Genomic DNA, 16,420 nt, shown 5'->3' with positions numbered 1-16,420 from the left:
TTTTGTCGCTGCTTTTATTTGAACTATTCATATCTTAAACTGCACTGTAACTTTTATCCATCTACTTTTTCTTGTAATGTTTAATTGAACTATTTATATTTTAGACTGCACTGTAACTTTTATCCATGTATTTTTTTCTTAATGTTTATTTGATTAGCTTTTCTTTTTTAATGCTTAATGTCTTTTTTTGTAAAGCACTTTGAATTGCCTTGCGTTGAAAAGTGCTCTATAAATAAACTTGCCTTGCCTTGCCTACATCAATGCCGACCTATGCTGACAAGTAAGTGAAGACAATATAAAGGTATTGGCGAAATGTCCCAGCAGTTTAGGATAATGAAGGATCTAATCTATTACATTTCTAACTCCTAATGACAGGAAGGCAGAAAGCGCATTATACTAATAATAATACTCATAATAGCAGAATTTTTTTACCAATGACAACAATATAATTATTTTAATAAACTAAATATGAACAATTGAGGAAAATGAAGAAGAACTGATGATTCAAATGTTGTTGTACAAGTAGTAATGTAGTTGTGAAAATTAACAAATGTGTTCATTTTCTTCATTATTAGTTTTTTTTTTTGGACGAATGCTCCGGGCCAGTGGTTACAATGGTGGGGCCAGTGGTTACAATGGTGGGGCCAGTGGTTACAATGGTGGGGCCAGTGGTTACAATGGTGGGGCCAGTGGTTACAATGGTGGGGCCAGTGATAAGAAAGTCCCACCGGCCCAGTGGAATGTTACCCTTAATGTCTACCCCTGCGTGCTGGCTTTGCACCAGCTCAAAGTAGTTATGTTCTTCATTTGGACTGCAATATCAACACTTGCTGTAACTACAATACTTAGTACAAAAAAGACTTAGCAAAGAGCTATTCTTGTGGGAAAAATAAATAAACAAAGATTGTTTCACAAAGTAAAAAAATAAAAATAGACTATTTGATTAATTATAGGGTTGCAGCATATGTGAAAAATGTGTCCAAATTGTTGTAGGAATAGACGTTGGCATTACTTGTTGCAGCTACGCAGAGGTCGCGTTAACCGAATATTTTCTGTCTATGACGGATTTTTTTTAACAATGACGGAAAAATCTGAAAGCCGTCCGTCATTGCAGCGAGGCTCCGGTGTTACGCATGCCCGCCCAAAAGGAAATGATACAGTTTCCAAACCTAACTTTGCCAACAGATCATTGAAATGTCTGAGTATTTGCTGTGCGCGATCCCGCGAGGTGCAGTGGGCATGCATAACACGGCGCTAACAGTCCCCCGTTGACAGTTCACAAGCGTGCTCTCTCCAACCCCCCCCCCTCATCATTATTATTATTATTATTATAATGTTTATATTTATTTTCCTATTTTTTTTATTTATATTTTCATCATTTATTTTTGTTTTATTTAAAAGTTTCCTTTTGTGTATTTCATGGTGTCAACTTCTTGCCAATAGGGAATGGGAGTTGCATTGCATTATGGGGCAGCGCTTTGAAGGATAGTGTCTTCAAAAACTGTAAAGGAAACTAATTGTTTATCGGTGAAAGTAAAGGAGCCAAGAATGTTTCTGAAAATGGTCTGAAATGCTCTGCTGACTATCTCATTGAAATGTTTTACCAATATGTCATTTCTTATATTTCATCATATTTGTTGGAAGTCCTGCAGCAGCATGAGAGCACAGAGTTGTGTGTAGTACAGTTCCCTGCTGCTGCTGCTGCTGCTGCTGCTGCTGCTGCTGCTGCTGCTGCTGCTGCTGCTGCTGCTGCTGCTGCTGCTGCTGCTGCTGCTGCTGCTGCTGCTGCTGCTGCTGCTGCTGCTGCTGCTGCTGCTGCTGCTGCTGCTGCTGCTGCTGCTGCTGCTGCTGCTGCTGCTGCAGCAATGACCCAATTTCCCCACAGGGATCATTCAAGTTTCATCTATCAGGTTTCCAGCAGCAGCAGCACTGATGTGTGTCCCCTCCGCTGTTACCTTGGCAGCGATGGCGGCTGCGGTGATGTGGGAGGAGCCGTGCTGGAGGTGGTGGTGGTGGTGGTGGTTGTGCACGTGCCGCCCTCTCCTCATGTCCTCGTCCTCGTCCTCGTCGTCCTCCTCCTCGTCCTCGCACTGGGTGCCGCGCTCCATGGTGTGCATGTTGGAGTCGAGGTGCATGTTGGCCAGCAGAGGGGAGGGGGAGGGCAGCTGCTCCAGGGCGGCGTGCGTGTTCTTCACCTGGACGATGGCCTCACGCAGCAGGTCGATGGCATGAGGCAGAGCAGGCAGGATGAACTGGAAACACTCCTACAACACAAACCAAAGCACCGACTTCAGAAGTCAGCTTGGAACTAGCCCACCCTACATGATGCTGTCCCACTACTCAGCAGCTACTGCCCCCTCCTCTTGTCCACCCATCGAGGTTTTGAAACAGTGTGGGGAGGATTTATTATTTCATCAAACTGTAACATCCTCAAATGATGGTCATATTTTGTTACTGGTATTACCCAAGATAATGGGTGAAAGTGAAATAGAACATTTGAAATGCAATCTGTGGTTTTGACATGATCCCAAGTGTTAGCCTTGTCAAATGTAGTCACTTTCTGAATTCTGGAAGTAGTGGTGCTGCATCTCAACTTGGATTCTTCTGTCCTTACATCTGCTGTTTAGAGTTAGGTACAGCAATATTCTCAAGTCAAGCACTTCAAAAGTCACAATGCCTTATTTTCCCAATTAAATTTGCTTTCAAAATGACAAACATTTAACATTAAATGATATTCCATAGTTAGTGGGTTATTGTAGGTTTTGTATTGAATTATTTCAAGTAATTAGCATTAGATTTGTGAGAAGATAATCTCATAATAAGATGTTTTCTTTCTAGCAGAGTTCAGGGTAAGCATAGGTGAGCAAAGTCATGTGATCTTACCTGAGAGCCCTTCTTGCTCCCTGGCAGGTTGATGATCAGAGTTTTACCGCGGATACCACACACAGGCCTAGAGAGAGCAGTAGAAAGGCGGTTAGAGCACAAGATATCATCCCACTCACTCTGATATGGTTAGAAAACAGCAGATTAGCAGATCACTCCTGCAGCAGGCAGCGTGTCTGACTGACAGGCAGTGAACACATCAAGGGTTCACCTGGACAGCATGCCTAGTGGCGTTACATTGAGTGATCCCATCAGCATGGCCAGGGCCATCCCCGGAGCCTCCCGCTCTATCACCTCTCTGGTGGCCTGCAACACAAAACACCAGGAGGTGGAAGTAGAAATACTATAATAGAATAGAATTCTTTGGTCATAAAGTACCTTATACATTCAAAATGTTACCCGAGTTTGGGTAAGAAAAGTGTTAACATCAAACTTAACATACGCTCAAATTAAAATAATAATATAATAATTAATAATAATAACATAAAGAATGAAATAAAAAGTATACATTATGCAGAATGGCTCTTTAAGCTAAATCTTATTATTATTATTATTATTATTATGATGGTTCTTCTACTATCCTGTTTTAATCAAATACATGTGATAGCATTTTAAAGTTGCAATTTGAGTTTTTTTTTAAAATATAAATACTGTGCAGTAGTACAGTTTTGTATTACATTTTATAAGCATATCGTGTTTTTTATACATAAAAAATAACTAAGAGTGTTAAATAATTGTAGTGGAATTAATAGTATGAAAATAAAAAAGAGTAGTTAAGTATAGTTTTTGTGTAAATGTACTTGGTTACATAAAACTGGTTATTTTGGTATCATTTGTTTATCCTAAAAACCAGTCTTTAGTTTTCCTGTTTTTAATCATAATAATACTTATTATTTGTTATGTTTTGATCAAGTTATAGGCTCAATGTTTGCTTTTTTTTATTTTTTAAATCCAACTTATTTAATAGTGATATATACAGTACAGTTACTGTAACCCTATATAATCATTTTTAAAGATGAACCAAACACCATGAGTCTGTTTTTTATTTTCTAAAATAAATTGGATTGGATCACTGAATTAATCAAAGTCAATATTCAAATTGGTGATGATCAAAAATGTGTGTAATCGCTTAATCAAATATTTGTAAACTTATATCCTTATTTTGATTAGCATTTATAATGAGAAATAATTTTAAAAAGAGTGTCCGATTCAGTCCATTCCCAACTGGTACACTGATGATCAATCAGCTGTGACCTGATGCTGGCTGTATTGGGATGTTGACAGTTTGCCTAGCTGTGTTCTTCTGTACCTCCGGGGTGACGTCTCGGGGTGCAAAGCCGGTTCCTCCAGTGGTGAGGATGAGATTCAGCTGCTGCTCATCACACCACTCCAGGAGAGTGTCCTGTACACATGGAAACACACACAGTTTACAACCACACCATGCACTCCTCCTCTCTTTCAGGGTCCTTTGTGTCAACAGATCAACATCCTGTGTCAACAGATCAACTTCCTGTGTGCACACCTTCCATCTGGGAATACAGAGTGTATCAACGTTCAAAGATCTGAACTCATTTGCTAATAAGCCAAAGACATTTGTGAATATCTTTCTAAAAGATACAAATAGGCATTTCTAAATCCAGCTTTTATTTGCGAATTGAAAAGGCATTGTGGATCAATTTCTTTTTTTTATAAATATGAAATATTCATTATATTTATATATTTAAAGAGTTTTAAAAAGTGCCAGTCCTAGCAAAATGTTGATGATGTGATTCTCTGCACATGTACTGTGTCCTGTGTCCTGTGAACTGTGAACTGTGTCCTGTGTCCTATGAACTGTGTCCTGTGAACTGTGAACTGTGTCCTGTGTCCTGTGAACTGTGTCCTGTGAACTGTGAACTGTGTCCTGTGTCCTATGAACTGTGTCCTGTGTCCTGTGAACTGTGTCCTGTGAACTGTGTCCTGTGAACTGTGAACTGTGTCCTGTGTCCTATGAACTGTGTCCTGTGTCCTGTGAACTGTGTCCTGTGAACTGTGAACTGTGAACTGTGTCCTGTGTCCTATGAACTGTGTCCTGTGAACTGTGAACTGTGTCCTGTGTCCTGTGAACTGTGTCCTGTGAACTGTGAACTGTGAACTGTGTCCTGTGAACTGTGTCCTGTGTCCTGTGAACTGTGTCCTGTGAACTGTGAACTGTGAACTGTGTCCTGTGTCCTATGAACTGTGTCCTGTGAACTGTGAACTGTGTCCTGTGTCCTGTGAACTGTGTCCTGTGAACTGTGAACTGTGTCCTGTGTCCTATGAACTGTGTCCTGTGTCCTGTGAACTGTGTCCTGTGAACTGTGAACTGTGTCCTGTGTCCTGTGAACTGTGTCCTGTGAACTGTGAACTGTGTCCTGTGTCCTGTGAACTGTGTCCTGTGAACGGTGTCCTGTGTCCTGTGAACTGTGTCCTGTGAACTGTGTCCTGTGAACTGTGTCCTGTGTCCTGTGAACTGTGTCCTGTGAACTGTGAACTGTGTCCTGTGAACTGTGTCCTGTGAACTGTATCCTGTGTCCTGTGTCCTGTGAACTGTGAACTGTGTCCTGTGAACTGTGTCCTGTGTCCTGTGTCCTGTGAACTGTGTCCTGTGTCCTGTGAACTGTGAACTGTGAACTGTGTCCTGTGAACTGTGTCCTGTGAAGTGTGTCCTGTGTCCTGTGAACTGTGTCCTGTGAACTGTGAACTGTGTCCTGTGAACTGTGTCCTGTGAACTGTGTCCTGTGAACTGTGTCCTGTGTCCTGTGACCTGTGAACTGTGTCCTGTGTCCTGTGAACTGTGTCCTGTGAACTGTGTCCTGTGAACTGTGTCCTGTGAACTGTGTCCTGTGTCCTGTGAACTGTGTCCTGTGTCCTGTGTACTGTATCCTGTGTCCTGTGAACTGTGTCCTGTGTCCTGTGAACTGTGAACTGTGTCCTGTGAACTGTGTCCTGTGTCCTGTGTCCTGTGAACTGTGTCCTGTGTCCTGTGAACTGTGTCCTGTGTCCTGTGAACTGTGAACTGTGTCCTGTGAACTGTGTCCTGTGTCCTGTGTCCTGTGAACTGTGTCCTGTGAACTGTGTCCTGTAAACTGTGTCCTGTGTCCTGTGTCCTGTGTCCTGTGAACTGTGAACTGTGAACTGTGTCCTGTGCCCTGTGAACTGTGTCCTGTGTCCTGTGAACTGTGAACTGTGTCCTGTGAACTGTGTCCTGTGAAGTGTGTCCTGTGTCCTGTGAACTGTGTCCTGTGAACTGTGTCCTGTGTCCTGTGAACTGTGTCCTGTGAACTGTGTCCTGTGAACTGTGTCCTGTGAACTGTGTCCTATGAACTGTGTCCTGTGAACTGTGTCCTGTGTCCTGTGAACTGTGTCCTGTGTCCTGTGAACTGTGTCCTGTGAACTGTGTCCTGTGTCCTGTGAACTGTGTCCTGTGAACTGTGTCCTGTGAACTGTGTCCTGTGAACTGTGTCCTGTGTCCTGTGAACTGTGTCCTGTGTCCTGTGAACTGTGTCCTGTGAACTGTGTCCTGTGTACTGTGTCCTGTGTACTGTGTCCTGTGAACTGTGTCCTGTGAACTGTGTCCTGTGTCCTGTGTCCTATGAACTGTGTCCTGTGAACTGTGAACTGTGTCCTGTGTCCTGTGAACTGTGTCCTGTGAACTGTGAACGGTGTCCTGTGTCCTGTGAACTGTGTCCTGTGAACTGTGTCCTGTGAACTGTGTCCTGTGAACTGTGTTCTGTGTCCTGTGAACTGTGTCCTGTGAACTGTGTCCTGTGAACTGTGTCCTGTGAACTGTGTCCTGTGAACTGTGTTCTGTGTCCTGTGAACTGTGTCCTGTGAACTGTGTCCTGTGAACTGTGTCCTGTGAACTGTGTCCTGTGAACTGTGTCCTGCCCAGCTGGCTGATAATAGACTGATGCTCCCTGAAAGTGCTGAAAACATGAGCCAAAGAGCAAAGGTTCAGGAAGTAAGTCAGGAGGAATTAGCCATTGGTTTTCTCCAGCGTTGCGACACAGACTGAAACTTTTTTGAGTGTGGACCAAATTCCAGACTTTTTCCACGAGAAATTGTAACTTATTTTTGTATTGACTTTGAGTCGTGTGATTGCTGGTGAGTTCGAATTCAAGAAACGTACCTTGATCTCATCAATCTCATCTGGAACGATCTTGTAGGCTGCTATGACTCCTCCCAGCCTGCAGGGTGAGACAGAGTCAGAGTCAGTGTGATGGCAGAGGACACGCATGTCAACCATGCAGACCATATTCTATGGGGCCAGATCAGTCTCAACAATAATCTATGCACAAAGAATGACTTCAAAAAAATATTTTGTTTCCATTTAAAATGACTCTAAAATAAGATGTTTCAATGCACGGGAAGAACGTGATTACAAATGGCAATGAAATCCACGTAGAAATACATTTGCAAAACCTTTTTTATATAATGTCAAATATTTATCATCCTAAATAACATATGTATTAAAATTGCAACTGTAATCAAACATATTTGGATGTTGTTACCTTTAGAGAGTTAGAGTCAGCTAAGTTTATGAACGGTTCATTTTTTTATTTAGCCTTTATTTATACAGGTGAATCTCATTGAGACACAAGGTCTCATTCTCAAGAGAGACCTGTTCAGTGGTAACACCACAACACAACTTACAGACCGGACAGTAAACACAGAGGCAACACTCAAATACAACATCGGTTATACATGTATTTACATGCAATTTGGTCACATTTGCACTAGTGATGGGAATTATGGCTCTTTGAAGGGAGCCGGGTTGTATGGCTCCGTTCCTTTCAAAGAGCCGTTCAAAAGAGAGGGGGCGGGGTTACAGGTTTATCTACGAAATAATCACCAGGATAATGATTGACTGTATTGCCAGACCTAATGTCAATAATCTGCATTGTAAACATGACACAAGGTGGCGCCAAATCCATGTCATTCATGTCAGTGAATGTAGGCTACTACTTTGAATTTACCCTCTGTATGTGTTAAGTAAATAAAGTTGCCTTGCCTTGAATGAAATTCAACTCTTAATATTAGATAGGCTACTGTGTATTTAAGTGGCGATGGAGATTATTTGCTGACCCTGCTTTAAAGGATATTCTGCCTTTACAAATGGTGCGCTTGCTGCCTGGGTTTTGGTTGAAGTGCATCCAAATGCTGCTGCGTTTTCGCGTTTGGCTCATTTTCCATCCGAAGAATACGTTGTCTACCTGTCGTGTACCACTTGTTATGACTTCTCTCTCGTGCGTATTCCCTCCCTCCCTTAAGACCCGACCCCACCCCACCCCACCTCACCTCACCTCACCTCACTCCTCGTGCTGAAACCTACCAATCAGAGTAGGGGGGGGGGGGTCTTCACAGAATACGTTTGGGGAACAAAATCAAGCTTTTTAAAAGGCGAGTGGATTTTGGCAGGCAGTGAGTGCGGACCAACGATTGAACGCTAAAAATAACGGCTCTCACCAAGTATGACTCGGTTCCCCTCGTTCGTACCAAAGAGCCGTTCAAAAGAATCGGCTCGCGACCGACACATCACTAATTTGCACATTTTTAACACATTTTAAATCCCACAGAACAGCACAGACAGTTACACCTTATGTCGGGAAGTGTTGATGTAAATCACATTAGGTGTTTTATATAGATATGTTGCATACAAGCGGCAAACTCTGGGGAAGAGCCGGGAAGCCAATACGGAAGTGCCACACTCTGCAGTTCATATATTGGCCGATAGGCGATGGCTGCAGAAAGGAACAATTTCCATAGACCCCCATGTTAAAATGCCCAACTTTACAGCAGAAAAAAACATGTTTCTACCCCTGGCTCCATACATTTTTATTATCGATATAGTTAGATTCCACCTTCATGATTATGGATCTGTGAGTGAATTGTTTTCTAACGCGACCGTTTTATTTATATTAGGTCTTAAAGTGTTTGCATTAATTAGGGCGTAGTCACATTGAGTGACGGCTCTGTCAAGTGACTGCCGCTGTTAGCTTCTTGTCTCTCTGCTAGCTGCTCCGTGAAGCTAGCTACAGGGACTCTGCCTGCTCAGCTCATCCAGGAAACACAACTTGTAATCGGCCGTGGTTGTTGTGTTCTTCATGCTTATATATCGGACTATTGTGACTCGCTCTGCAGTTAAAACAGACGGTGCATGAATGCGGTAAGTAAAATTCGAGTGCTTTATTTATGTGTTAATGATTTTAATCAGCTACGTAATGAATGGTAAGGCTTGGGTTAGCATGTAAGCTAGTGGTAGCTACATCGGTGCTAACGATGCTAATCGTAGCCTCCAAGTTAAAATCATAGACTGTATATATAATAGGGGTGTAACGGTTCACAAACATTTCGGTTCGGTACGTACCTCGGTTTTTAGGTCACGGTTCGGTACGTTTTCGGTACAGCAGAAAAAATTATCACAAAACATAACATATATTTTTTTAATTATTATTAAACTGTGAATAATGTATTCACTCAAATAAATGCAAAATATAATAAAATAAACATTAAGGTGCAGCATTTCGATGAACTGAAATAATCTGTATTTGAACTGTACTGTTCTAGTACTCACAAAATATAAACTATTAGTTTTGGGTTTTTAATTATTATTAAACTATGAATATTCACTCAAATAAATGCAAAATATAATAAAATAAACATTAAGGTGCAGCATTTCGATGAACTGAAATAATCTGTATTTGAACTTTACTGTACTAGTACTCACAAAACATAAACTATTAGTTTTGGGTTTTTAATTATTATTAAACTATGAATATTCACTCAAATAAATATAAAATATAATAAAATAAACATTAAGGTGCAGCTTTTCGATGAACTGAAATAATCTGTATTTGAACTGTACTGTACTAGTACCTAAGCAGCCAGCTTGACATTAGGACTTGCTTGTCATTGTATTTTCATGTTTTTTTAAAGAAAGATGAACTTGTCCACATTGCTTGCCGAAAGGGCAGATCAGCTGGCACTAGCAATGTCTCCTGCTGTGGAGAACACCCTCTCGTTAGGGACAGAGGTAGCAGATACAGGCAGGTAGCGCTTTGCTAACATGGCAACATAAGGATATTTGCCGTTTGTAATAGCTTTGGCTCGGTCTGAAGTTTTTGCGAGTGGTGGAGGCTTAAATGCTAGCGGGAGTTGGGTTTGCACTTCAGTCTTTTGGTACCGGTGATATTCACGTTCGAGTGATGCCTTTTCAAATGAGTGTGCAAGTTTGATGTATTGCCAGCCGCATAACCAATTTTAGTTGAACAATGCCGACAAACAGCTTTGGTTCGGTCCACCCGTCTGTCCGTCATCCTTGTACGTAACTGCGAAACCAAAATGTTCCCAAACCGGAGACTTCAATGATGCTGGAGGATTTTCGAGCTCAACTTTATCTGCGTTCGCCATTTCGACAGTTCCTCAAATTATTGACTACATTTGAACGCATCCCTCTGACCAGCTCGTCCAATGAAATGACTTGCTCGCTCTATGACACGTTGAACACAATGGGAGCAAATTACTCTGAATGCTGCGACGCAGCACCGGAGATTACTTCCAAGAAGTTGTTCACGTTCTCAATTGTTTACGTTTAACGTTATATTCATTCGGTACACTTCGGTACACACGTGTACCGAACCGAAGGGCCCGTACCGAATAATTTCGGTACGGGTACGTGTACCGTTACACCCCTAATATATAAAGGTTAAAACGAAAGACAAGTGTTAAGCGTTAAGTGGGATAATACTGTTGAACAAACGGCTTCTGTTTGAGGTTGATAAAATAAGGTTACATCCTTGTAACTTAGAGATATTTTATTATGTAGGTAGAACTGGATGCATCTAAGGTTAATTTAAATTGGCTATGCTCAAGTATGTAGACAAGCCAATGTCGAAGTAGTGTATGTGAAATCAACATCACAATTATTAATGTCATATTTCAAGATGATTACTTAGATATTACAATATGGTTGGTTGAACTGGAGTTCATTATCGAGCTTACACGTTAACGTCACAGTCATCTGAAGAACGAACCCAAACCTTGTTGTTTTTATTAATTGCATTACGAAATTGGTATCAAATAAACAGTAAGCATTGGTAACACAACTTCCAAAGTTACAGTAAAATAAAAAGGACCCTGACTCGGACAATACACAATCCAACATGTTCAACAGAAGAGAATCAGTTATATTGTTTGTACACATGGTACTTTACATATATATATATATATAGATATATCTGTTTGTTTAAGGTGTCCAGGTGATGCAGACAGGCTGGACCAGAGAGTGAGAGACAGAACGGGACTCCTCACAGCAGTGAACTTCAGCACAGGTACTAAGACACTTTTTTTCATACTGTACAAAGAATCAAGAAAGATATTGGTTTAAATGAATGAAGTATTGACTTGAATACACTGATATACATTTCAATAAACAATACTAGATCACCTACACATCAGTTAAGTTGAGGGTTTATTCCATGCAAAAAGTTACATATATATATTTATTTAGCAATATGACTTTGTCAGCTTTCTAATTTAATGTATCGAAGGCAAACATATTTAACACAAAGTGAGAACTGCTACTATTTATCTCTCAATATTGTCTGTAAAAACGTGGTAAAAGTTATTCTTTCAGTGAGACAACAGAGCAAGCTTCTACAGTTGCACTACGTTTTGTAACAGTTAAATATTATTTTGATAATAACATATATTTCAATGTTGATGAACTTCATACTGTTCATTCATAATCTGATTGCTCACTGTTAAAATAAAAAATTACAATTACAAAATAATTATATCGACAGCCCCTAAACACACAAACACACCGCTTTCATAAATAACACACTTGTTCTGCAATAATATGTTTTACGTTTCCTGTCATTTTTGTAGGAAAGGACATGCCTGAAAGACACGACATCTTCTCCTTCTCTGAGGGTCAAGAAGAACATCCAAGAGGAACATTAAAAGCTGATGTTATGAGATTTTAAGACCATTACAGGACATTCACTACGAAACTACTTTTATTGTAAAAACAGTCAGCTGATCGAATGCACCTATTTCCACATCTACACTCCATCAGCTGACTATTTCTATTTGCCTCGCTTTATGAGCTTCACATCACTTGTGCCTTGAACCGCAGAGTTTGCAACGTCACAAATAAATGGGGCCAATCTTCAGTCTGATGTGAATGTGTAATCTAACATTTTCAGTAAGAATAATGGACAAAAGGAGTGCAAATACAAATACAATTTATTGAAATGTGAACCAAAAGTTAATCAAATGTTTTTAAATAAAAAGCACATATGGACAGAAGGTGTCAACCTATTAAATGTATAAGTAAACACATTTAGTCAAATAAAGTGACAGACTAGGCCTGTGCAGTTGGTATCAGTTTTGCCCAGCATGGGCTCCTCCATCAGGCCTGGTCCTCCTCGCAGAGGAAAGACCCTCAGTCCTCTCCAAACCAACAGACAGGACGTCCATCACACAGAGGTTTCTCCCTGAAGTCTCAGCAGCCCTCTGGACACCACGCTGTCTCAATCCGTCCACACTGAATATGAGAGGGGGGAAATGAAAATAATAAATGCTTTAGACAATAAGAAACATAAAGTTGACAGTTGAGTTGCTCAGTTTTTTTAGATTGTCAATACTATTACTGTATAACTAATATCTCAGGTTAAGAGGCACATTCAAATAAAGATTGGTCTTTAAATAAATGTTGTCTTTTGAATTGTTTGTCTAAAGTCAGGGATCTAGAACTGGTACTTAGTTGTAATGATACAGTCTGGTTATTATGCTGTTTGGAGGAGGCCTCACAGGTAAGAGCACTAACTAGCCACCATCACATGTACCTTAGCTTGACTTAAATATATTAAACGTATAGTTAAGTGATATCAAATTATAAATAACTAATGTCATGCAAACATTAATAGTTGCTTTATTCCAGTGTTGAATTTAGCACAATTGCATACAAAAGGGGTTTTAAGATTCTGAAGTATTATGCTAAAAACTCAATAACTTAGATTATTATTTATAGTTTTGCTGAATAGTTTCATGTCCGCTTACCTTAGAAACGTAAAATGTGACGGCAGTGTGCAGATGGGGAGCATGTTAGCTTAGCTTGGTAGCTTCAGCTAGCTCTGGAACTTCCAGCTTGGTGGCAGCAGGTCCCGCCTCGGCTCCGCCTCTTTGCCCTTATTTGGAGAAGGCGGGAGTTGAACTCTGACATCACTGTTGAGCCGTTAGTGGCCGACTCCGCCTACTAAGGGCTTCACGGCAACTCTGCAGAATCCTATGGGTGACGTCACGGACCCTACGTCCATTTATATATACAGTCTATGGTTGCATATCATTTCTTCCGTAAAAGTAAAGAAATGTGTGACCTGCTGCTATTCACATTAATATGATCTTATTAATCCATAAACCTGTTACTGTTAATGAGATTTGTTTTAGTAAGATTAAGTTGAAATTGCATCAGTGGGCAAGACATTTAAAAATTGGAATGTAGTCTGTGCATCTCAACATACGGAATATCCTTAACATGATTACTTCACAGTGCTATCTGGGGGGGAAGGAAAGACTGGAGGCTAACACGGATGACCTCACAGCAGTAGTAGGATAATGTACACATCAGAAAATGTAGGTCAGAGGTAAATGTCAACATGGAGCCTGGCAGCTCCATGCATAAATAACAAATGTCTTGTCTTGCTTTAGTAAACATGCTTAAGTTATGGTTACAACGTAAGTGAAGTGGAATTTTAAGACCATTAATCGTGCACTGCATTTTGTTATAATTCTCAGTGTAAACACACTCAAAATAGCAATTGCAACCGCAGCAGTCCACAAATTGAGACAAAGGACATATTGCCTATTAGTATTATATAGCTAACGCGCTAGCTTTGATGTAGTATTTACAATAGCACATCAGAGTTATTTTAATGCCTACTCTTTTAACTCTAGGTCACATGTGTCAAACTCAAGGCCCGGGGGCCAAATCAGGGCCGTGGTGGATAATTCCTAATTACTATTAGATCTGGCCCGCCGGTATATTGCACGCACACCTTCACTCAATCCTGAGGGTTTCCTCAGCTCAGAGTCAGACCCCAAACATTGATGAACTTGCACCCGAGATGAGATGCCAAGTATCTGCTTGAACTAGCATCAGAGCAAACTGAGTTTACATGGATGTTTTCCTACTTTGTTCCTCACGACAACAGGGCATGTTTGGTTTGTTCTGTGAGGGGAATAGTTTTTTTGAAGCTGTTGTTGGCCTGTGGAAAAATGTAATCATAAGAAATGACTCTGGAAAAGCTGCAGATAGAGCCATAAGAAATGAATGCAACTGATTATTTAATGTTGTTTTTATAGGCAATCATTTAAGCTTATTTAGTTCCAGGTTTAATATGTGCAATAACTTAATTTCAATAAGTTTTGCAATAAACATTGAACCAGTCCGGCCCTCGACTGGTACCCATTTTTGTATTTTGGCGCACTGTGTATTTGTATTTGAGTTTGACACCCCTACTCTATGTGATTACCTTCAATCATAACCATACAACTAAGTTTACATGGATTGCTGAAGCACAAGGATCAATACGACAGAAAAGTTATTATAAAATGAACCGTGCTACTACAGGGAAGTCTTCAAATAAAAAACACACACATGCAGTAAAGTTCAAACAATTAAAGCTGTTTGTTAATGCAGGTTCAACAGTGAGTTGAACAATGTGTTTTATGAATAAGATTGCAAAGAACACTTCAGAATACATGTATTTGTGTTTTCTATGACATACTTGTAATTAGAAGATGAAGAAGTCATTTCTATATAAATAATCAAATGCTTTTATGAATTCTTCCGAGTGCATTCATTAGTAGTGAGGCTGTTTATGTAGACTCACAGTGAGGGATCGTGGACCAGGTCCTTCAGGTTGACTCCACTGCGGTCCTCAGCCAGGTTCCTGAAGCAGCTGTCACTCACTGGAGAGAGGGGAGTCCAGGTTACAGAACAGAAACACCTCCAGCAGTTTACTACATATGGAAATCAAACGGATCACTGATACGCTGGTTGTCTTCAAAGGGTACAACCTCATCTGATACTCATGTTTGGGGGTTTTCTCTTTCCTGTTCTATAGGTTTCAATCAATGTTTATTTATATAGCTCAATATCACAAATGTTACATTTGTCTCAGTGGTCTTCACAGTTTCTTTGTAAATGGTCTGCAAAGGCTAAAATCCCTGTGTTCCCTCCAGAGATTAAAAGTGTCAACAAAAATGTCTTAATAATTGATCATATTTGAAACTTTATCAGTTAACTCTTGTAAAGTTGTTTGGCTTTGACACTAGCTAGAGGCACCTTAGCCCATAGATAATATATTCACAATTTAGTACAACGTACATTACCTTCTTTTTATTTCAATGATCCACCAAAACTAGATTTTTCTATATCTTTCTTAATGTCAAATATATCCATTACAAGACCATTACGTTTTGTTCAAACGTAATGTTGGGTTTTTGAAAGCCCCAACGACACTGAACATGCAATGAAGGACATGGGAAGGGGCCACCCGTCACATAAGCCATTGCTGCTTGTGGGATTTCAAACTTATAGGTTCTCCAGAGATTGACGTATATTTATCTTTGAGAAAATAAAAATAAATTCCCCATCTGTCCCTCAAAGTAAATTGTACTTACTAAGATAGTAGATTTTTCCACAGTAAATATTATAATTTGTATTTTGGGGGGTTTTCTGCTTATATCGTCAGATCAGCCTAAGATGAACAGGAAGCCGGAGAGATAGAAAAGAAAGACATCGAACAGTCAAATTCAAGCCTTGTGTGTTCAGGTACTTTCAATTCAGATTAACAAAGACTTGGTGAGCTAGTGAGAATTTACAGGACGGTGTGATGAGTGAAAATAAGTGAGAAGTGACTATTTCCAGTATCAGATGTTACAACACACAACCACTTTACTACCTTTACTAACACCACTGAGATTAACCACTTCTGGGATTCATTTATTTCATCCATCACAAACCATGATCTTTTCCTAAACATAACCAAGTCGTTTTGGTGCAAAAACTGTCGGTGTTTCAAAGGCGAATCATGTTGTAGGCATGTTCCATGATACTTTCAAACCGCAAATAGACCACCTTGAAGTAAACTACAGTGGTCGTCAGTCGTCACTGATGGTTACTTAGGCAAGGCAAGTTTATTTATATAGCACCTTTCAACACAAGGCAATTCAAGGTGCTTTACAAACATGAAAGACATTCAGACAAAGGCATTTAAAAACAGTCATTAAAAAGAAAAGATAATAAAAGAAACATACAAGAAAAAATACATTAATAAAAAGTACATGAATACACAGTGCAGTTTAAGATATGAATAGTTCACACAGAAGTTCCATTTTACTGATGCCTTTCTTTAAGGTTTCTACGAACATGAGTTGTGTACGCTTGTGTGTCACATACGTCCTGAGCAGCATACACAGAGAAAAGCAGCCAGGACAAAGTCCCCAG

The 16,420-nt window shown here is 40.1% G+C and overlaps 1 protein-coding gene across 2 annotated transcripts in view; it reads right to left on the bottom strand.

The window, feature by feature from the left end:
- Positions 1-16,420, bottom strand: part of gphna (gephyrin a) — a 43,833-nt gene that overhangs the window by 24,034 nt on the left and 3,379 nt on the right. For both annotated transcript variants that reach the window (XM_034111822.1, XM_034111821.2), the window contains exons 2-7: positions 14,802-14,880; positions 7,034-7,091; positions 4,193-4,285; positions 3,095-3,189; positions 2,884-2,950; positions 1,956-2,264 (exon numbers count right to left, since the gene is read on the bottom strand). In XM_034111822.1, coding sequence (XP_033967713.1) covers positions 1,956-2,264; positions 2,884-2,950; positions 3,095-3,189; positions 4,193-4,285; positions 7,034-7,091; positions 14,802-14,880 — 701 coding nt within the window. The remainder of the gene's footprint in view (positions 1-1,955; positions 2,265-2,883; positions 2,951-3,094; positions 3,190-4,192; positions 4,286-7,033; positions 7,092-14,801; positions 14,881-16,420) is intronic.

This window comes from Pseudochaenichthys georgianus, chromosome 22 (genome assembly GCF_902827115.2).
Source record: "Pseudochaenichthys georgianus chromosome 22, fPseGeo1.2, whole genome shotgun sequence".
NCBI lineage: Eukaryota > Metazoa > Chordata > Actinopteri > Perciformes > Channichthyidae > Pseudochaenichthys > Pseudochaenichthys georgianus.
Note: the sequence above shows the minus strand (reverse complement) of the source record. Positions and strands in the feature narration are given on the sequence as shown.